At 43.9% G+C, this 23,850-nt stretch overlaps 1 protein-coding gene across 3 annotated transcripts in view; it reads right to left on the minus strand.

The window, feature by feature from the left end:
• The window catches only part of HERC2 (HECT and RLD domain containing E3 ubiquitin protein ligase 2), a 206,911-nt gene that overhangs the window by 23,887 nt on the left and 159,174 nt on the right, over positions 1-23,850 (minus strand). For all 3 annotated transcript variants that reach the window (XM_048858958.2, XM_048858973.2, XM_048858967.2), the window contains exons 70-82: positions 20,021-20,174; positions 19,142-19,249; positions 16,496-16,627; positions 16,011-16,169; positions 15,807-15,925; positions 15,247-15,372; positions 14,835-14,990; positions 14,522-14,637; positions 14,194-14,392; positions 11,787-12,001; positions 10,209-10,386; positions 2,598-2,759; positions 1,541-1,632 (exon numbers count right to left, since the gene is read on the minus strand). In XM_048858958.2, coding sequence (XP_048714915.2) covers positions 1,541-1,632; positions 2,598-2,759; positions 10,209-10,386; positions 11,787-12,001; positions 14,194-14,392; positions 14,522-14,637; positions 14,835-14,990; positions 15,247-15,372; positions 15,807-15,925; positions 16,011-16,169; positions 16,496-16,627; positions 19,142-19,249; positions 20,021-20,174 — 1,916 coding nt within the window. The remainder of the gene's footprint in view (positions 1-1,540; positions 1,633-2,597; positions 2,760-10,208; positions 10,387-11,786; positions 12,002-14,193; positions 14,393-14,521; positions 14,638-14,834; positions 14,991-15,246; positions 15,373-15,806; positions 15,926-16,010; positions 16,170-16,495; positions 16,628-19,141; positions 19,250-20,020; positions 20,175-23,850) is intronic.

Here is a 23,850-nt window from a genome sequence, read left to right on the forward strand (position 1 = left end):
TAATAGAATACCATTTATTTAAATATTTGTTGATGTTTTCTACATTTTCAAATATATTGATTTCAATTACAACACAGAACACAAAGTGTACAGTGCTCACTTTATATTTATTTTTTATTACAAACATTTGCACTATAAGAAAAGAAATAGTTATTTCTCAATTCACCTAATACAAGTACTGTAGTGCAATCTCTATCATGAAAGTTGAACTTACAAATGTAGAATTATGTACACAAAAAGCCTGCATTCAAAAATAAAACAATGTAAAACTTTAGAGCCTGCAAGTCTACTCAGTTCTACTTCTTGCTCAGCCAACTGCTTAGACAAACAAGTTTGTTTACATTTGCAAAGATAATGCAGAAGTAAGAACAGGCGTTTGCATGGCACTGTTGTAGCTGGCATCGTCAGACGCGCTTAAGATTCATATGTCCCTTCATGCGTCAACTACCGTTCCAGAGGACGTGTGTCCATGCTGATGATGGGTTCTGCTCGATAATGGTCCAAAGCAGTGCGGACCGATGCATGTTCATTTTCATCATCTGAGTCAGATGCCACCAGCAGAAGGTTGAGTTTCTTTTTTGGTGGTTTGGGTTCTGTAATTTTCACATCAGAGTGTTGCTTTTTTAAAACTTCTGAAAGTATGCTCCACACCTCATCCCTCTCAGATTTTGGAAGGCACTTCAGATTCTTAAATCTTGGGTCAAGTGCTGTAACTATCTTTAGAAATCTCACATTGGTACCTTCTTTGCGTTTTGTCAAATCTGCAGTGAAAGTGTTCTTAAAACAAACATGTGTGGGTCATCATCTGAGACTGGTATAACATGAAATATATGGCAGAATACGGGTAAAACAGAGCAGGAGACATACAATTCTCCCCCAAAGAGTTCAGTCACAAATTTAATAAATGCATTATTTTTTTAACGAGAGTCATCAGCATGGAAGCCTGTCCTATGGAACGATGGACAAAGCATGAAGAGGCATATGAATCTTTAGCGCACCTGACATGTAAATATCTTGCGACACCAACTACATCAGTGCCATCCGAATGCCCGTTCTCACTTTCAGGTGACACTGTACTTAAGAAGTGGGCAGCATTATCTCCCATAAATGTAAACAAACTTGTTTCTCTTAGCGATTCGCTGAACAAGAAGTAGGACTGAGTAGACTTGCAGGCACTAAAGTTGTACATTGTTTTGCTTCTGAATGAAGTTATGTAACAAAAAAAATCTACATATTTGTAAGTTGCACTTTCATGATAAAGAGATTGCACTACAGTACTTGTATGAGGTGAATTGAAAAATATTATTTCTTTTGTTTATCATTTTCACAGTGCAAATATTTGTAAGCACTGTACACTTTGTATTATGTATTGTAATTGAAATCGATATAGTCAAAAATGTAGAAAAACATTAAAAAATATTTAATAAATTTCAATTGGTGTTCTCTTATTTAACAGTGTGATTAATCGCGATTAATTTTTTTGAGTTAATTGCAATTAAATCAACAGCCCTAGTATTTATTGCAAATTCAAAACACATACCAGGTATATACTGCTCCCGACTTGGTAAGAGCCACAGAGAATTGTGATCCACATTCCACTTTAACCACTCCAAGGCCTGTGAGGGAATCAATCTGGGAAAACAGGATTAAATGCAACTAGATTGACTGAGACAAGGTGAGTGAGGTAATATCTGTAACGAACCAACTTCTGTTGGCAGAGGAGACTGGCTTTCAAGCTGCACAAGGCTTTTCTCCAGGTGTGGACAAAGAAATCAGTGTCTCACAGCTAAATACAATGTGGGACAGATTGATAACTGATTGAACAGCCTGTTTGCAGTATTGTATGTGCACCCTTAACTGAAATCAATGTACATGCTGTTCACAAGTCATATTTGCAAAACTTTTCACTCCTTCCAGTTCTTAAGCTTTGTATAAAATTAGAGTTAAACCTTCAATTTTTTTTTATTTTTATTTTTATTTATTTTTTTAAAGCCAAGATCAGGGCAATGGGTAAAATTTTACATAGCATGCTCGATCTTCTCTCCTCAGTCTAGGGGATAAGAATATTTAACATATGAATAACAGCACTACTACTATATAGCAATATTATTCATGCTATCAGATATTTGTACAGTCTTCAACTCTTAATAATTTAAGAGGTTCCAAGTCAACTATGCATTCACATGTAGCAAGTTACAATAAAGTGGGATGTTAAGCTTAATCAATTTTAGTCCCTTTTTGGAGTTGGAGTCACCCCATTTACTGGTACCATATCCTTGAATTTCTATATGTGCCTGTGGAGATCTGTCAGGAGATTCTACTGGTTTGAGAGATTCTCTAAACTTAAAATTAGGAATACCACAGGAAGCAACAATATTGCCAAAAGAGAAAGAAAAACTAAGGGCAACCCTTGTAACTCAGACATACAAGCACAAGGCTATATTACCAGTCAGTGTGCCTAACTGAGCTGTCTCAGTGGTAACCACCAGGAAAACCTTTATCTCCCAAGACAAGGGGAATCTTCTACAAATTGGTAACTCACTTTTCATTACTCTTCTCTAAAATGAGTGTGTTTAAACGGATGTAAATATAAATACCTTCATTGGTACTTTACAGCCATCACTGCCCCCTCTCCCAAGTTTTCCATAATCTCCATCACCCCATGACCAGACAGTATCATCATCGGTCAGGCACAACGTCTGCGCATCTCCACTACCACAGGCTATATCAATCACACGATAGCCCTGCAATGCTTCCACCTGAAAGACCATCACCATTTTTTGTTTACATTAAGAAGTCTCAACTTTTTAATTTCAAACAGTAAGTCAAATAAAAACAGTCAACTTGCAGGAACTCTATTGAGAGCTGAGGGTGTGATTACACCTCAGGACCACATCAATGAGTGAAGTCACTAACAGTCAAGAAAACTTTAGTATTTTCAACCCAACAAAAAGATAACTAACAATGTACCGTACATATTTTAAATACTTGGGTTAATCCTTTTATTTTGCTCAAGTAAATTCTCACTATAGTTAACAAAAAAAATCAGAAAAAACAGCTGCTGATATATTTAAGGTAAACAAGGAATAGGTTTTATGAACTTCAATTTCTGGTTTCTGACTTTTATTGTGTATTACATAAACTGAATAAAAATGCATGTTTGCAAATAGCTATTTGCAGGTTTATAATATTCAAGCATCTAAACAATAGTATGAAACTAGTCAACATTGTATTTTCTGAAATGCTCACCTTCATATTGTAACAGTCGAGTACAGATGATAAATTAAATTGCCAGTTCAAGTGCCAAGTAATCTTGTAGCAGAACCAACAATCTTCATTTAAATTATGAAAGGCTAGTTACCATGAAATTGCGAAGTCTGAATTATTGCTAGCCTACTAATCAGGATATCTAACTTTCTTGGATTTTTTTTATTCCAAATTGCAAATAAAAAACAGTTACTTCCTCGTAACTGTTGATCTTCGAGATGCGGTGCTCACGTCCATTCCACATTAGGTGTGCGCGCGCCACATGCACGAGCATTGGAAACTTTTCCCCTTAGCGGCTCCTGTCAGGCCGGCGGGGCCCCCCGAGTGGCGCCACTGTGCCGTGCATATATACCCCTGCCGGCCCGACCACCTCCAGTTCCTTCTTGCCGTTGACTCCAACAGAGGGGTTGGAGGGTGGGTGGTGGAATGGACGTGAACACCACATCTTCGAAGAAAAACAGTTACGAGAAAGTAAGTAACCGTTTTTTCTTCGAGTGCTTTTTCACATCCATTACACATTAGGTGAATCACAAGCTTACCTCTGGAGGGTAGGAGTCACGGAACAACTGCTCAGAGGACTGCTCTGCCAACCCCCGCGTACTCTCTGGCCTGCTGGTTGACCACGTAGCGGGTTGTGAAGGTGTGCACCGAGGACCAGGTGGCTGCTCTGCAGATCTCCTGGATTGGGACCTGTCCCAGGAAAGCCGTGGAATTCACTTGCACCCTGGTCAAGTGGGCCGTGACCGCCGGAGCCGGAACACCTGCGAGCTCATAGCACGCCCGGATGCAGCTTGTAATCCATGACAAAATCCGCTGCGCCGACAGTGGGAGGCCTTTCATTCTCTCGGCTACAGTCACAAACAGCTGCGCAAATTTGCGAAAGGGCTTGGTGCGCTCCAAATAGAACGCCAGCGCTCAATGCACATCCAGGGTGTGCAAGCTGCGGTGACTCGGTCCACATGGGGTTTCGGGAAGAACAACGGCAGATAAATGTCCTGGCCCAAATGGAATTGGGAGACCACCTTAGGGAGGAACTTGGGATGCGGCCGGAGCTGCACCTTGTCCTTGTGAAATACGGTATACGGTGGCTCAGAGGTGAGGGCCCTCAGTTCGGACACCCTTCTGGCCGAGGTAATGGCAACCAGAAATGCCACCTTCCAGGAAAGGTGGAGGAGAGAACAGGAAGCAAAGGGCTCAAAAGGGGGTCCCATGATTTTAGAGAGGACCAGGTTAAGGTTCCATGGAGGGACTGGGGGGCGGGAGTATGGAAATACCCTCTCCAACCCTTTAAGGAGCTGTCCCACCATTGGGTGGGAAAACACCGAGCCCCCCGAGAACCCCGGACGGAAGGCAGAGATGGCCGCCAGGTGCACTCTGAGTGAGGGCAGGGCTAGCCCTTGCTGCTTGAGGTGCAGGAGGTACTCCAGGATGGCCTGCACCAGGGCCTGTCGGGGTTCACACCAACATGAGAACCTTTTCCACTTGGCCGCATAGGTTGCCCTGGTAGAGGGCTTTCTGATTCCAAGCAGAATCTGCTCCACGGGAAGGGAGCACTGGCTCTCGAGGGCGTTTAGCCACAGAGCCTCCACGCCCTCAGGTGCAGTGACTGTAGGTCGGGGTGGAGAAGCCACCCGCCGTCCTGCTTAATGAGGTCCCGGTGTAGGGACAGGACTACTGGGGCCACCACCGGCAGCTCTAGGAGCCATGTGTACCAGTGCTGGCAGGCCCAGGCTGGGCGAGGATCACCACCACCCTGTCCCTTTACACATTGAGTAGGACCTTGTGTACCAAGGGGAGCGGGCGGAAGGCATACATCAAGCCCTCTCTCCACAGGATTGCAAATGCGTCCGCGAGCGAGCGCGGGCTGCGGCCCTGGAACAAGCAGAACCACGGGCCCTGGGCGTTGGCCCTGGTGGCAAACAGGTCTACCCCGGGAAACCCCCACCCGCAGAAGAGCAAAAGCACGATGTCCGCCCTGAGCATCCACATGTGCATGTGGTATGACCTACTGAAAGAGTCCGCCAGTTCGTTTCGTACCCCCAGGAGATAGGAAGCCTCGAGGTGAATTGCACGGGCTATGCAAAGGTCCCAGAGGAGGAGAGCCTCGCGACAGAGTGGCGAGGAACGAGCCCACCCTGTTTGTTTATATAAAACATGGCAGTAGTGTTGTCTGTCAGAACTGTCATGCTGTGACCACTGAGAGTGGCGTGAAAGGTCTGGCAGGTGAGACGAACCGCCCTGAGCTCCTTCACATTGATATGGAGCAACCGCTCTGCTCCGGACCACAACCCCTGTATCTTGAGGTCTCCCAGGTGAGACCCCCAACCGTGGTCTGACGCGTCCATCACCAGCGTCAGGTCCGGTTGTGGGGCAGCAAAGGGGATGCCTTTGCAAACCACAGGCTGGGACTGCCACCACAGCAGGGAGTCCAGCATGTCCCTTGGGGCTGTCACTACCAATTCCAGGGGGTCCCTGCCTGGGAGGTACACCCGCGCGAGCCACGCCTGCAGAGTTCTGAGTCTCAGTCTGGCATGCCTGACCACATGCGTGCATGCTACCATGTGGCCCAACAGCCGCAGGCAGCACCTGGCCATTGTCGGTGGAAACTGGAGCAGGGAGGCAACCGCTTGCTGGATAGCTCAGAAGCGGGATACTGGAAGGCTTGCCTTGGCCTGCACCGTGTCCAGGACCGCCCCCATGAATTCCACTTTCTGCGTGGGTACGAGCGCGGACTTGGGGACGTTGACCAGGAGCCCCAGCTCGCAGAACAATCTCAGGGCCACATCCACATTGCCCCGCACTTACGCCTCGGATTGGCCCGCCAGAAGACAGTCGTCGAGGTACGGCTACACTTGGATTCTCTGCCTCCGTAAGAAGGCTGCCACCACTGCCATGCACTTTGTGAACACCCGTGGGGCCGCGGCTAGACCGAACGGGAGAACCACAAACTGGTAATGTTCTTGGCCCACGGTGAAACGTAGGAACCGCTGATGTGCTGGATGGATGGCGATATGAAAGTACGTGTCCTTCATGTTGAAGGCAGCGTACCAGTCCCCCGGATCCAGGGAAGGGATTATGGTGCCCAGAGAAACCATGCAGAACCGGGCCTTGACCAGGAACTTGTTGAGCCCGCGCAGGTCTAGGATGGGGTGAAGGCCCCCTTTGGCCTTGGGGATGAGGAAGTACTGGGAGTAGAACCCCTTCCCCCTTAGGCTGTGCGGCACCGCCTCTACCGCCCCCGCCTCTAGCAGCGAGCGGACTTCCTTCTTTAGGAGATGCTCGTTAGAGGGGACCCTGAAGAGGGACGGGGAAGGAGGCTGGGAGGGGGGCGAACGGCAGTGAGTACCCATTCCATACCGTGCGTAAGACCCAATGGTGGACCACACACAAGAGAAACAGGACAGGCGGTTCAGGAAACAAAGGGATGGATCCGGTGACTGATCTGGTACGCTGTCCTCGAGTGCACCTTCAAAAGCCTGGCTTAGTGCCTGGCTGGGCTTTGTGCTGGCCTTGGTTCTGGCCCGGCACATTATTGTTACTGTTGTGCCATCGCCCTTTATCCCTGCCTCGCCTACGGTAAGGCTCATGCCTATGGCGAGGCTGGTACTGGCGATGAGGGGGAGGCTGCAGCTTAAAGGGCTTCTTCTGGGTCACTGGGGTGTGCATACCCAGCGACTTGAGCGTAGCTCGCGAATCCTTAAGACTGGGCAGCCTCGTGTCTGTCTGGTCCAAGAAGAGTCTGGACCCTTTGAAGGGGAGGTCCTGGAGTGTATTTTGGACCTCAGGCAGCAGGCCTGACTCCTGGAGCCACGCCGAGCACCTCATGACCACCCCGATGCAATTGTTCTAGCCACCACGTCTGCCGAATCCAGGGAGGCCTGGAGAGAAGTCTTGGCTACTGCTTTGCCCTCGTCCTCCAGGGCCATGAACTCCTGTTGGGAACCTTGCGGGAGGTTGTTCTTAACTTCCCCACCACCGTCCAGGAGTTGAAATTGTGCCTGTTGAGGATAGCCTGCTGGTTCACAATCCTCAGCTGAAGGCCCCTAGATGAGTACACCTTTCTGCCAAAAAGGTCCAGGCATTTCACCTCCTTGGCCTCAGGGGCGGGAACTGCTGACCATGGTGCTCCCCTTCGTTTACCGCTGAGACCACTATGGAGCATGGACTCGGGTGGCAGAACAGGAACTCATAGCCCTTTGCCACATCTAAGTGTTTACACTCCACTCCTTTGGCCATTGGAGGCTGGGGTCTGCCATATGGTCTTATAGTTGGACTGAATGTTCTTAATGAGCGGGAGCGCTATTCTGGATGGACCTTTGGGGCTCAAAAGGTCCACCATGGGGTTCTCCTGCTCAACCGTCTCCTTGGCCTGCAACCCCAAGTTCTGGGCGACCCTGCCAGCAACTCCTGGTGGGCTCTATAATCTATCAGTGGAGGGCCAGACACCTCTGTACCTGCCACTGCCTCATGTTGGGATGACGAGGAAGTTAGCTGCTGCTTGACTCTCTCTGGTTAGTCCTCCTGCTCCCCTTCTCCCATGGGAGGGGCCTCCGGCTCGGGCCGGGGCAGGAGTCCATGGGACAGCACCAGACTCAGTGCCAGTCTCTCTGGTTTATTCTGAGGGGATTCTGGAGGCCTGGATACTGTAGCCTCCGGCACCATCTGACATCAGTGCAGGGACCGGGACCGCTGCACCAAGTAACTTGCCCTGGGCCATGGTGCTCCTGATAGGCCCAGTGGGTCCAGAAGGGCCAATGGCCTGGCGGCCCCCATTGCGGTTGCCAGCCCACCTGAGGGTCCCTGCTGTCCAGGGCCCGGTGCAGGTAGCTATAGCGGCCGGAGTCGGCGCCGGACTGGGGTGACGCTGATGGCGAAGGCCATGGCGGTGCCAACGATCTGCGCCGGTGGGAGAATAAGCGGCTCCTGGCTGAGTAGGAGCGGTACCGGGATCAGTGCCACCGTTCCCTGGACCGGGACCGTCTGCGGGAGTCCTCTGGCGAGGGCCGTCTCAACTCCTCCCGGTGCCAGTCTCTCAGTGGTGCTGGAGAGCGGTGTGCCCTTCCCGGTACTTTCTCGTGCTGCCCACTCCCGGTGCCGCGACTTCCTTCTGGGCCGCTGGCAACTGAGAGTCCGTGGAGTCAGAGCTCGACCAGGACCAACTCCGGGAGCGGTGCCGGGACAGCGTCCTTGAGTGGCACACCATTGCCGGCTTACCCCTCGACAGCACCTAAGGCATGGGTGCTGGAGGGTTCTCGCCACACGGGAGGGGGCTCGCCGCCGACAGCTCGATGAGGTCCTTTGCAGCCTCAAAGGTGCCAGGCGTGGCGGGCTGATCCGTTATGCCCTTGAGCCCATCGTCCACACTGAGCTCACTTAGGTCTGGACTTGGTGGGGCTTGTGCTGCCAGGACCACCGGTGTCGGCGCCGGTACCATGGTCTTCCTGCTCTTAGCGCTCAGGGCCTTGGGAAGCACCGGCCTCTTGTGTGGGGAACGATCGTGCCTTCCTTTCGGCTGTGCCGGAGGCTGCACCAGGGAGGACGAGAGGTGCTGGGGGTGAGTCTGGTGCTCTGGGGCCCACAGTTTACAGTGCTTAGCCAGTACCGGGTCTCTCGACGGCTCCGGAGCACTGCGCACCAAGGATGCCTGAACAGACATCAGGCGCTCTGGGCCTGGAGGCTGCAATGCAGCCACCAACAGCTGCTTTAAACAAAAAAGTCTCTTTCTTTCCTTGTTCTTGGCTTAAACGCCTTGCAAATCCTACACCATTTAGTTTGATGTCAATTCCCCAGGCAACGTAGACACGAGTCGTGGCGGTCACGAACTAGCATAGGTTTGCAACACATGGCGCAAACCTTGAAGCCGTGGGCCTGCGGCATGCCCTGCGGCCCGGGGCGGGTGCTGGAAGCCTCCAAGCACCTAATCACTTAAGTGTCCACAATAAAGGTAGGTTAACTAACTGATCACAGCTACTCTGAAGGCTAAGGGACTGCTCTTCTACAAGAGAGAGGTTGTTCCAGCACAGCCACGGACGGACAGAAGGAACTGGAGGGGGTCAGGCCAGGAGGGGTATATACGCACGGCACAGTTGCTCCACTCGGGGGGCCCCGCCGGCCCGACGGGAGCCGCGCAGGGGGAAGTTTCCAACGCTCGTGCACGCGGCGTGCGCACACCTAATGTGGCATGGATATGAACAAGCATTATTATGACTATCTACTTTAGAAACTCATCTACCAAAATTATAACCGTTAACAATACTGGTTAACAAAAACATTTTTCTCTTAACGGTATCTCGGTATTGGATTCCCAGAATTAAGTACACAATTCTACAACCAAAAAAAACCAGTTGCAATTGTTCTTATTGCTGATCACTGCATTGACATTTTTTTCAAGCCGGAAGCGAGGCGGGAAGGGAAAGGAAGAGAAGGGAGTAGCGTGCGTAAGACAGAGTGGGATGCCTGCCCATTTTCAGAAAAAATAGGGAAGCACTGGTAGGACTTACAGCAGAGGAGCTATTGGTGAGGAGGCAACATATTTTATTGACTGGAGTAAGGGACAGAGCCTACTTGGATGGCTGAATTTTGTTCACGCGATCAGAAATTATTTCCATTTCTTGTATGGGAGGTCAATTTTTTTTTAAATAGTGTGTGTGGATGAGTTCCAATGGCTCCAGCCCTTATTATGGGATCAGCTGCTGCTGCATGCTTAGCATTTATTTGTTCCTCTGCTGCAGTGCAGCTCCTTTACCAGTGCTTGCTGGCAAAGTTCTGTAATTGCATTTTATTTAACGCATTCCTCTCTCTTAAAATAGAATGGTAAGTTCATTCTCATTTTCTCTAAACATTTCTACCTTTATTCTTTACATGCAAAAATTTAAAAAAAGCAAAATATTTAGAACAGACATTCAAACTGCAGGTCATTAATACCAATATCACCATCTCACCAGTTTGGGTTTTAGCTGATCCTCACTATCTCCATGCCCAAGGCGTCCGTATCTCCCTTTCCCCCATGTGTAAAGATCCCCTGCTGCAGTAATACATGCACTGTGTGCTCCACCAGCAGCGATGTCAACTACTTCTATCCCTCGCAAAGACTCAATTACACGAGGACGATCACAGGGACTGAAATATAATCGTTTAAACAGACAAAAAAAAAAGAATAAAATGCTCTGATTAAGTAATATACATAACTAGCAACTCTCTCAAGAATCCTTTTGCTCATTTTGAAATATTACTTGTTTCTTGTCATTTTCCTAACGAAAATAAGTTTGAAAAAAATCATTCAGAATAATCCTATTCGTATAGGTTCACACAGGCTAGAAGCATTTACTAACATATTCTATCAATGAGTTTCCATGTGCATAATTAAGGCTAAGATTTTGTATTTTTAATAAAAGTCACGGGCAATAATGAAAAATTCACAGAAGCCCATGACCTGTCCTTGACTTTTACTAAAAATATCCATGACAAAATGGGGAACCTGAGCAGCTGTGGGTGGCCTGGGAGGTCCAGGGACCCCAACCACCTGTGGGGTTTTGGAGCTGCAGGGTCCCCCTCGGCTAACAGCTCAGAGCTCCGGGGGTCCCCCTTTCCTCCCATGGAGACAGAGAGCGGTGGAGGTCCCCTGCCACCTGCAGAAGCAAAGAGCAATGGGGGTTCCCTACTGCCCCTCCCTTCCTCCGTAGGCAGCAGGGGCCCTGCAGCCTGCACTGGCTGAAGTCACAGAAGTCTTTGGAAGTCACGGATTCCGCGACTTGTGTGACCTCTGTGACTAAATCGCAGCTTTATGCATAATTCTGGATTATAAGCATATAGTGACTTACTGTGCAAGCACTCTGTTAACATTTTCATTTTGATTGTGAAGTATCACTTGAACACCTCAAAACTGTTCAGACTCCTTTGTGTCATTTCAGCTAATTTGTCCTACTACAACTTACCAGATAAAACCAACACAGTAGTAATGGCTTAATTAAAACAAAGGAGTCAAAACATTGATTCATTTTTGGAGATAAATGTTCACTAAAAATACAATTTAACATATTGAGATGAAATTGCTAGTGTAAAATGTACTACTATCCCTACTAGATGGAATCAGAACTGCCATACTCTGTCATAATCCCTGTGCCTCTAACAGAGAATGGAGTTTCTCGTTCAGCTCAAGCAGTATGGGGCTTGTGCCTTTGGAGCAGGAGAAACTTAAATTCTAATCCCTGTAGTGCCATGAAGTTCCAAATAGCCAGAATGTGCAACCCACTGAGGTAGCCATGGATTTGTTACAATACAATATATAGCCAATAACAAAAATCAAAGTTTGACTACTTTTTTTCCCCCTAAAAATATTTTATTAAAGTATTGTACTGGCTTCTCTAGTTTCAAAAAAAGCCAATCCTTGTGTAGGTACAGAAAGCTAGGACTTTGATCTACCTATAGATTAGGAAATATTTGTACTATGCTTCAACTATATAAATCCCATTAATACATATGCATCAACGTTTCAACATAAAAGATTTTCAAAATATTACCTTCTGTTTCCATGACCCAGTTTACCATCTTCTGCCTCACCCCAAGAATAAACTTCTCCTTCTGAAGATAGTGCCAAACAGTGCTTTCCTCCTGAGTTCACAGCAACTTTCTTTATGAACACATGCTGAATGGATTCCAGTAATGTTGGTGTGGAAACTGATTCAGTCCCTCCAATTCCAAGCCTGCCACCTGCACCATATCCAGTGGCATAAAGCTTCAATGAATGAAAAAAGTGTATTTTATATTGTTAATTTCCTGGATAGGAACATTCATTTAAACTACATCTTACACTCAGTGCAATTAATTGTAGTATTCATTGCTTCCTTAGTGACACAAAGGACAGAAACATTCTTTGCACATCTGAATTTTCTTTCCTGGAAAGTACAGGATATATATATACTTAGTGTAACTATATATATGGCTTTGTCTTTACACTTGATATCAGCAAGCTACATTAGTGCAGAAGTTAAACTTCTCTTACGGGGAGAAGAGGGAACTTTCATGTGACTTAGTTTTGAACAGCTGTTCTGAACTCAGAAGCTTTTTCCCCATGAACCATTTCGAAAGGATGTTTTAGCGCAAACTCTGTAGGCTTGCTAAGCAGTACTGATATACAGGCTTTTATTGTCCAAGAGGTTAATAATAGCTATGTATTACCCCGATATTTTAAGAGTCAGTTACACGCATTTACATGGTAGAAAGTAATTTTCTAAATTACCTTAAAAATTTAGTTTACACAAACTAGGCTTAAGAGAAAAAATTAAGGCATTCTCACAACTACATTTTCCCTGTCTGTCTCTATTTCATGAATCTGATAGAAAAGCTGGCTAGATTGTCAGGCTCAAAGGGTAGTGATCAATGGCTCCATGTCTAGTTGGCAGCCGGTATCAAGTGGAGTGCCCCAAGGGTCGGTCCTTGGGACAGTTCTGTTCAATATCTTCATTAATGATCTGGAGGATGGTGTGGATTGCACCCTCAGCAAGTTTGCAGATGACACTAAACTGGGAGGAGAAGTAGATACGCTGGAGGGTAGGGATAGGATACAGAGGGCCCTAGACAAATTAGAGGATTGGGCCAAAAGAATTCTGATGAGGTTCAACAAGGACAAGTGCAGAGTCCTGCACTTAAGACGGAAGAATCCCATGCACCGCTACAGACTAAGGACCGAATGGCTAGACAGTAGTTCTGCAGAAAAGGACCTAGGGGTTACAGTGGACGAGAAGCTGGATGTGAGTCAACAGTGTGCCCTTGTTGCCAAGAAGGCCAACGGCATTTTGGGATGTATAAGTAGGGGCATTGCCAGCAGATAGAGGGACGTGATCGTTCCACTCTATTCGACATTGGTGAGGCCATCTGGAGTACTGTGTCCAAGGTTTGGGCCCCACACTACAAGAAGGATGTGGAAAAATTGGAAAACGTCCAGCGGAGGGCAACAAAAATGATTAGGGGACTGGAACACATGACTTATGAGGAGAGGCTGAGGGGAACTGGGATTGTTTAGTCTGCGGAAGAGAAGAATGAGGGGGGATCTGATAGCTGTTTTCAAGTACCTGAAAGGGGGTTCCAAAGAGGAGGGATCTAGACTGTTCTCAATGGTAGCAGATGACAGAACCAGGAGTAATGGTCTCAAGTTGCAGTGGGGGAGATTTAGGTTGGATATTAGGAAAAACTGTTTCACTAGGAGGGTGGTGAAACACTGGAATGCGTTACCTAGGGAGGTGGCGGAATCTCCTTCCTTAGAAGTTTTTAACGTCAGGCTTGACAAAGCCCTGGCAGGGATGATTTAGTTGGGGATTGGTCCTGCTCTGAGCAGGAGGTTGGACTAGATGACCTCCTGAGGTCCTTTCCAACCCTGATATTCTATGATTCTATGACTGGCACAGTGTGATATTGAATGTCTGTGGGGTACTATCATACAATGAAGTATTAAGCCCATAGTTTCAACCTTAACTTTCAATTTCCTTGTTTTTGATTACATCACACAAATTAGATAGAATTAGATAGAAGAAAGGCTTAAATTCCTTTCCCCCATTAAGTTAAACTCTTGATCAACAGTTCTACAAACATGAAGCACATCAGCATTCCCATCAAGCAGAGTAGCCATTCAAAATAATGTTAATCATTTGTTGAGAAGCAGATGTCTGTGTTAAGGTCAGCACAGCCCTCTAAGCTTAGAGCTGGTAATATCTTCTGTACAGTGCAAAATGTTTCTTTAGTACAGTAGACAATTTTATTATACTAGGTGACTAGTTCACCCTGCCTGGCAGCTGCGTGGGGGCTTGTTTTGGTTTTGTTTAAATAGAAGTTTTGTAAACTTTCCATTGAGTCAACCAATCCCACTCACTCTGGCAGGCTGACATTTGCCAGGGAAGTCTAACTTGAAGCATTATTTATTGTAACCCTTACCTTCCCATCAGCAGTCACAGCAAACAGAGTCTGTTCACCACCAATTAATTGCACAGGTCTAAGTGTGGCAAGGGCTTCACATGGAGTTGGAACTTTCACCTTTGCCCCTTCAATACCTCCAAGCTGTCCTCTATGATTATGACCCCAACCATAAATAGTTCCACTACCTCCAGCTGAAAGGGTCCAGTCATCTGGTCTCCTGCAGTTAATTCAAAGGAAAAGTGTGGAAGATTAAAAATGGAAGCTGTGATATGCTCAGCTTTTCATTCTAACACTCAAATTTGAAATGTCACAAGACCAAAACATTACAGCAGATTAACATAATAACCTGTTCATCCACTGCACAAGCTGTTCATCTTGCTCTCTCTTAAAGGCATCATGGCTCTCATGGAGAACATCCATATTCTCATTATCTGCCATTAATTCTCGGATTTTCTTTGCCACCTGCAATGTTATATTGGATTAGAAACCATTACTTAAAATACCGGTTACTCTTACTTAACACTTCGCATAAGTGTGTTTAAATCTCACCTATTTTCCTCCTCAGATTTAAGTATATTGTTAATACAGAGCTTCATAATTAATTTCTTTTAGCACACCCACATGTTCTGCTACCCTATATGAAAATACTTCTGCAGTACCTCATCAAGGAAAAGGCGAGGCAATGAAGTTCTCTTATCAAGAGCAACTGCAACCCTGGAGGCCATACAGTATCTTCTGAACCAAGCCCATTTGTGTGTCTCTGCACAGCAAGGAAGAGTGTCCAATTCTAGATCACAAGCAAGCGCCACGAGCACCTGCAAAAACAAAAACAAAAAAAGTTCTGAAGCTATCTTGCATTTTGGGTGCAACAGAGGTGTGATTTAGTTCAGTGACACTAAGCTCCAGTTGAAAATAAGCATGAATTCAGTGGACCCTTTACTAGATGCTCCTGATGTAGGATGTGGCAGTTTTCTGAAAGTGTCATTTTACTTTGTTTACCATACATGCTTGCCAACATAAAATTCCAACAGACCCATGCTACTTAATTATCCAATATTAGTATCTTGTTACCTTAAAGAAAGGGCTGTGAAGCAACTGCTTGCCACCTCTCACAATAGGGTCTTCATAGTCAAACTGCCGCTGCAAAGCTTCTGGAAGGCCTTTAACCAACGCAGCTAAAGCGCTGCCTGTGAAACTCTGGAAAAAAAACAACAAAAGGCAAAGTGAATATAGACACTTAATATACAACGTTAGAAAAGGGAAATTCTTACAGTAGTTGTGATGGAAAATTAATTGCAATTTGATAACCAATGTGGAACATGAGCTCCACTCAGCTGCTAACAGGCATGTGTCCGTATCACAAACGCCACCCTTCCTGGTAATTCCAGATGCAAAGAAGTAAACAGTAGAGGATATGAACTAATCTTCTGTCCCTAAGTGAAGGCCCTCCAGAATACATTTGAAGCTAACAGGCAGGCTGGTGTGGGGAGGGCTGCCCACCTGTACTTTCCCGGTCTGTAACTAACTACAGATTTCAGTTATCAGAGTTGTATCTGGCACCCTTCATGAGTATTACATTAATTTGAACATTTAACAAATTAGAGCAAGACGTTACTACTGATCATTCTTACCATAGTTCGTGTTTCGCCATCATTATCCCCTAGAATCCGGTTTATGTTAATAGATTGGCCAAACTCTGTTGTTAGCAGCTTCCGTAGCCTCTGCAAGGCCCACATTCTGTGTCCAGCAGCTAAAATGGCAAAAAGAAAACTTAAATTGCTTATAGTATAATTTTTACATCTAATCAACAGACTTCACTTTAAATTTGCACCTACCTAGGGCACTCAATTGAGCACATGCTGCAAGTGATGCTGCTAGGCGAGGAACTATACTCCTATTGGAAGCAAAATTCAAGCGGAAATCCAGCAAACATGTTACCAAATCCATCGATGGACAAGAAAGAATGCAGCGATCGGAAAGGAGGTCTTTAGGCCCTGTGAAAAAAAACTGTTAGCTTTTTTAGTCACTTAGTTATCATGAGAATCTTAGTAAGTGGCCTGAGATCTAACACTTTTAGCACTCACTATAAAACCAGTATTTCTAATCCAGGTAGTCATCTTTCTAAGGAGAGTATACTAAAACTGTATCCTCACTTATTTATGTATCTTGTTACTTTGTTGATGTATTCTCTTTTCTAAATAAACATGTATAAGTGGACAATGCAACCTTTGCTTATGAATATCTGAATCATGCAATAAATATAATTGTGAGAAGCAGGTCTGTAAATCCTCTCTCTCCTCCTACCATATATATGACTTACCTGCAGCTGGCATGATAGGATAAACAGTGAATCGCCATCCCCATCCATTCACAGAGCCATCACTGATAAACTTCCACTTTAATTCGTCTCCCGGAATTCGCAATTCACTAGACCAATCGGACCACTCACGACCTGTTACAGTGGGATAGTACATACACACATTTTCATCTATACTGATTAATGATTATTTCAGTCAAAGATAAAGTATCATATAACTACTAGATGCAAGTTGCTGTAAGTATTAGATGAATGTTTCTAGAAAAAAAAAGATCTGTAAATGAAGCACATTAATGGGTTTTAGCTATTTTACATGCACAAGACAAGATGCGATTTCGTGACAACACAACTTTGTTCCTGCTTGAAAAGCTCAATTTAAATTGCCATCTAAGAGATGCCTTCAGTTGTTTTAATACCAAAGTCAGTAAAAATTTCTGAGTCCACTTTCCTGTTGAAAAAATAAAAAGTTGGCAAAATGCAATCCATAACAATATACAAAATGAATTCACTATTTAGAATCTTTTCCTACTCTCACAGTTCAGGGCAACTGCACCTGTATTTCCCACCAGTGGTCCAGCACCCATTCTGAGACTTCCAGATCCCCAGCCGTTGTCTTTCTAGATGGAGACCTACAACTCATTCCCTTCTAATCAGGTATTTCCAGGATGCACACTTCTCTGTCTTCACGGGGTTATTGCCAGCAGAGAGAGGCTTGTTCTCTCTGCAGAGACTGATAATAGTTATAAAGTACCACACAGTCCTTTTTATATAAGCCTATTTTATTCCTAAGACAAAAGTTCTACAGAGAAAACATTTAAAACAACAAGAGAACCTACACACATGCTAATAAGCTTACCAGAAATCACCCCACTTCTAACATGAAGTGTTCCTGCCAAAGCCCAACATCCCACCCAAGGGGTTCTCTTTGTGGTGACAAGCTCATCACAGATTCAGCTCAGAATAAGTATATTCATAAACATGTTTAGTCTACCCTGTATACAGTTCAGGGGATTCTGACCTGGAGTTTCCAGAAGCAGGTAATTAGTACACAAAGGATCTCTCCTCCCAGTGCAAGGCTTCAAAAGGTTGGCTTCAGAGGAAAGAATTTGCTTTTCCCTCACCCCCACGTACTTCCTTGGAAACCTACTTCAAATGTATTGTACCAAAAAGCCCTCTGACATTCCTAATACCTTCCAGAGATTGCATTAAATCTTGTCTTCCTGCTAAAGAAGTTCCACATAACTCACAATAGTACAAAAACATTTACATTTTAATATAATGAATTCCAAAGATATTTACCATAATTCAATAAAATTGAACTCAACTGAATGAGATTTGTTCACAATATTGCATATCTGTGTCAACCACCATTAAGCAACTTAAATATAGTACTAAAACAATCATTATAAAACTTGTGTGCAAATTGGTATGAGATCCAATGTGAAGGCATGCCTTCCTGCTCCCTACATTTACGCAGACACATGTCCCAGTTTGAATAACCTGGGTTTAGGGAGATGGTGGAGATCAGAAGGCCCACGCCATTACACAGATTCAAACTGCCCCATAAAATGGACTTCTCGTCTTGGAGGAAGGGTCAGCAGAAATGGTAGCCATCATGATCCATAGCTTGCCCATACTTTAAATGTCACACTTGATGAGAGTGAGAAAGGAAAATACCACATGGATGAGTAAACGAAAGAAGAAAACTGACAGAGATACTGGATATATGATTTGATCCAAGGAAGGGGGGAGGGGAAATGAAAGAAGGAGGAGGAGAAGAAAGAGCAAGTGATAGAGTTTAAAAACTCTCCAGCCTGTGCCCAGATTTTATTTAAAGCACTTGAGACCAGAAAGATTTGCCTTTAATGCAGTAAAACCCATATTTCCAGAATGTTAAAATTCTTACAAAGAAAAAAAAACCCTAGCACTCCTGTTATATAAATACTGTTTCACATTATGTTTAGATTCATTAAAAATAAATAGCTTGGTTATACAGAAAATTGTACACAACACATACTATGAACCATTTGGGGATGTAACAGTAAAATGAGCATTTACATTTGATCTTAAGGCACAGGCAGGGTAACATGTTTTACAAATCACAACAGAATTACCAAGCGACAAATTAAAAAGTAAAGCAAATTAAAGAGTAGGTTTCAATCCTGCCCCAAAACAATTACCCATATGCTGCCAGCTTACACTGGTCTTTATACATAGAGGTTAGAATGTTAAAACAGATTTTAAATGTGGAGTCTATCAAAAATAATTTAGGCTGCAGATTAAAATTGAAATTCTTCTATAAAATACACGACTATTTACACTTTAGAAATTACTTTGCATATATGCACAAATATTAAAAGTTGCTTCTGTTAAATAATTACCAGAATCTACATGCGTTTTAGTAATGGTTATGCATGATTCAGAAATAATTTGATGTATTGAGACAACTGCTTAAATTTTTTAAATTTTGTTAATTAAAAAACACTGTAAATCAATATTTGATATGTATTTTTCTAGCCTATTCTCCACCTAAAATAAACCTATACAATTTGCAATACAATAAGAGTATATTTCATCCAACATTTAACAATAAGCTAAGCTAAGCACTTAAGGAAAAATAAAGCAAATATAACATTTGATTCTCATCACCTGATCGGACTGAAACTATCCTGTTGACGCCATCCATTATGGTCAGAGGGTCATGGCGCCGCTCTGTAGAACACTGGCGATCAAATTCTACTCTGAGTCCCTCGGCACCTGACAAGTAACAAAGCACTTTATATAATTAAACAATAAGTAAAATGGGGAAGATGTAAGCTTTTAAAAGTCCAATGATTTAAAACATTGTTTGGATTGTTCTATGATGATCAAGCTAGAACATAGCTATTTTCTATTAAGATAATTATTTGCCTGTAATTGCCTTGAAAGTATTACACAGTGTAGACCCACACACCACCCATGAATTTGGGCCAACTGTACATGACAATGTTCAAAACACTCCAAACCTTACGTGATCTGTTAAAGCATGTCAGAGCAAAGCATATCTGCAAGCTGAGGCAAAATGGCTAACAGCATCAGAAGTCTAACTTTTGGACAGTATTAAATCAATTCAATATGAAACCACAATGCACAGAGAAAAATTATAGTCTAATAGTTAAGACCAAGGACAAAGAAATTAGTTTATTTCTGGCCCTGATAAAAATTTACTATGTGATTATGGGCAAGCTGTTCCCAATGTCCTAATGAAACAACAATTAGAAGTGATCTACAGCTGCAGAGCAGCAGTGTACCAAATCCAGTACTGCCCAGAGAACCTGAATGCACGAAGAATACATTTAACAGGTTCAAGAAAGGTTATCATTTATTATAACAGGTATGTAAAAACTACCCAATTTACTTGAACATTTTAGTGAAGATTCAAAATGAATTGTCGTAAACTGAATCTAAGTGTCTGTTCCTCCAAATGTGCATAATGTTAAGTAACTGGATAATTTCTCCTCTCATATAAATCTTATCAGTATTCCCTACCTGGTATTTTTACAGTGCCACTAGTTGAAGTATCATCTGTATATGGATGGCTACTTTCCACCACCACTGGCTGCGAAGAAAGACGACCACTTTGCGAGTCTGTAGCCACATCTTCTAACTCTGTAACACACAGCTCCAACAACATGTCAGCAACCTAAAAAAATACATCTCAACTGATTATACATGTCTTCATAAAGAAACCAATTCAGTCTTCTAGAAAAAATTGATAATGAGAGTAAGCCCTGATCCCCATCTTATCCACTACATTGGTGTCTTATCCACTACATTCCAATATTCCAACTGAAAAGGTATGAATAAATGAAATAAGCCTCTCTTTCAGTTATTACAGCAATGCAACAAGAAGTAAATATCACATTAAACGTAAAATAGGCAAGAAAAATAAGTTTAAAATGCCCATTCAACAAACAAATGAAAACATCAAACTTAAGTGTTAAGATAACTGAATGCTAAAATATGCTAATACAAGCGGTTCTCAACCGGGGGGTCCACAAGCCCTTTCAAGGGGGCTGTGGGGCCCTGCAGCTGAAACCCAGAGCCTGATCCCTGGCGCTCCCTGCAGGGCTGACGCCAGGAGGTGGGAAGTCAGAAGCAGACAGAGCAGCACAGCTGCTGCTCTGGATCGTGACATAGAACAGGCAGATGCAGCACTCCCTTAACTCCTGCTGCTGCTGTTACCCGGGGCTGAAGTTGCCCCCTCAGCTCCCACCCCCCTTTACTCCCACAGAGGCAGCCAGTAAGAGCCACCCAGGTGGGGGGACCCAGCTCCATGGCTGGCATAGCCCTCTGGGAACCAGGACTGCAGGGGAGCTCTCCCGGCACACAGCCCCTACGCTACCCCTCTCCCTACACCCTGAGCTACCCTCCATGCTTGCACACAGCCCCTAGCTATCCACTCCCTACACCCTGAGCTATGCTCCTGCCCACACAGAGCTGGCTCAAATCCTGCTGGCCTCTGCACCCCCCCTCAAAATAGATTCATAGATACTAAGGTCAGAAGGGACCATTATGATCATTTAGTCTGACCTCCTGCACAACGGAGGCCACAGAATTTCACCCACCCACTCCTGCGAAAAACCTCACCTATGTCTGAGCTATTGAAGTCCTCAAATCATCCTTTAAAGACTTCAAGGTGCAGGGAATCCTCCAGCAAATGACCCATGCCCCATGCTACAGAGGAAGGTGAAAAACCTCCAGGGCCTCTTCCAATCTGCCCTGGAGGAAAATTCCTTCCCGACCCCAAATATGGCGATCAGCTAAACCCTGAGCATATGGGCAAGATTCACCAGCCAGATACTACAGAAAATTCTTTCCTGGGTAACTCAGATCCCACCCCATCCCCCACTGGGTCCTGGAGTTTTTACATCATGTTGGGGGGGGGCCCCCTCCGGAAAAAAAAGGTTGAGAACTCCTGCTAATACCACTTCAGCACTAAGATGTTAACTGACAAAATACAGGAACATAATGGGTTAAAGTTCTATAACCTTCCATCTGTGCCACAGTGAATTGGGTCTGACTATTTCACTACATGGCCACATAAAGGCATACAAAAAATATGACAGCTCGGCAATATTTATTGCGAACACATGGGCCAGTATAAAAACAGAATTGTTTGAGTCACATTATTACAAACCATTCAACTATTCAAACTATCATTAACTCTATAAATGGTAACATTAATGATATTTGTACAAACTAGTTAACCCTACAGTGAACAACTAATTCCATGTAGCTGATAACACTGAAAAGGTGAGAAAAGCAGCACAGAGGCAGACAACCAGGAAGACAGGGCAGGTGCAGAGGAGGGGATTTCTTTCAATGATCTCAGAGAACTGGGAGGACCAGGGAAGTAAAAGAGCACTTGTTATGGAGCTGGGAGCAAGAAAGGGAAGTAGAGAAAGACAGGGGCTGAGTTTCTTATGTTCTATTTGTGTCATCCACAATGAGATTTAATATTTCAGAACTATGTTTGATACATTAAGACCCATGTAACTTAAGCTGATTCATCTCACCCAAGTATACAACCTTAGGAATGTCTGAATCCTTTGCAAAGTGAGTCGTATAGATGTCAGCTATATCTTGAATATATTGGTAGTAAGTTACTATAGCTCTCTCTCTCTTCCCCTTTAGTCAGGAAGCAATCACTATTCCCCTACACATGACATCTGGATTTTAGTAATCCCCTCATCACTTATACCAGACATTAGTTCCTGAAAGGAACTAAAGGCAATGGGAGATCAATATCTACTTCCCAAAGCATGAACTATTGTCTAGTGGTTCTCAACCAGGGGTATGTGTACCTCTGGGGGTACACAGAGGTCTTCCAGGCAGTACATCATCTAGATATTTGCCTTGTTTTACAATAGGCTACACAAAAAGCACTAGCGAAGTCAGTACAAACTAAATTTTCATACGGACAGTGGCTGGTTTTTACTACTCTATAGACTATACACTGAACTGTGAGTACTATATTTCTATTCCAAATTATTTTTATAACTTTATGGTAAAAATGAGAAAAAACAATTTTTCAGTAATAACGTGCTGTGACACTTATGTATTTTTATTTCTGATTTTGTAAGCAAGTAATTTTTAAAGTGAGGTGAAACTTGGGGGTACATAAGACAAATCAGATTCCTAAAATGGGTACAGTAGTCTGGAAAGGTTGAGAGCCACTGGTCTAAGAAACCTCAAAAACCACAGAATAAGGAATAAGACGTGTAAACGAAGTTTTCAGACAATCAATTATTACTCACTCAGAAAAGGGCCACCCATGATCCACATGTAGCTAGAGCTTCCCATCTCACTGTCTATCTACAGAGAATCCCAGGAGTTGGCAAACAAAGATTAACACCTTGCTTTTACTGTGTAGAGTGAAAAGAAAAGGAGTACTTGTGGCACCTTAGAGACTAACCAATTTATTTGAGCATAAGCTTTCGTAAGTGTTTATTTGAGCATAAACTTTCGATGAAGTGAGCTGTAGCTCACGAAAGCTTATGCTCAAATAAATTGATTAGTCTCTAAGGTGCCCTTCATCCGATGAAGTGAGCTGTAGCTCACGAAAGCTTATGTTCAAATAAATTGGTTAGTCTCTAAGGTGCCACAAGTACTCCTTTTCTTTTTGCGAATACAGACTAACACGGCTGTTACTCTGAAACCTGTGTAGAGTGAGTTAAGCATTAGAGATGGTGGCAGCTATGAATTGTTTAAGGAACAGTTTGCTGAGAGACCCAGAAAACTAATTGTTCTAGAGATCAAACTTCCTGATACCCAAATAAAATCAAACCAACTAGTTTCATCCCAAATAAGAAACTGCACATTTGTCTGCTTCATGAATCAAAGGCACCATCCCTCTCCATATGTGGATAACCCATCTTGTTTCTTCGAATAAATGTTTCTTGTTCATTTCTAAATTCTGAAGACTGTGAAATACTTATATATAAAATAAAATAAATATAAACTACATCCAATAAAAGAAGAGCAACTATAAAGGATTGTTGAACTCTAGAAAGGATATGACTCATATAGCACACGGAAAGGATTCTAAATATAAGCACCTATCCAATGCGTAATTTTGAAATAATAAAAGAAATGGCTGAAGGAGGGGGAACTACAAATAATAGTGGTTAATAGAGAAGTATAATCCTTGAAATAAATTAAACAAAAAACCTCTGACTCTGAAAGAGGATGAACATATGTTATACCCTGACATTTATTTGTTACTGACAGAAGAAGCAGAGAAACAGAGAGCCAATATTGCAAGTAAGCAACAACAACAAAAAATAGTGGCCACCTTCCAACAAACCCCAAAAGAG

This window comes from Caretta caretta, chromosome 1 (assembly GCF_965140235.1).
Source record: "Caretta caretta isolate rCarCar2 chromosome 1, rCarCar1.hap1, whole genome shotgun sequence".
Taxonomy (NCBI): domain Eukaryota; kingdom Metazoa; phylum Chordata; order Testudines; family Cheloniidae; genus Caretta; species Caretta caretta.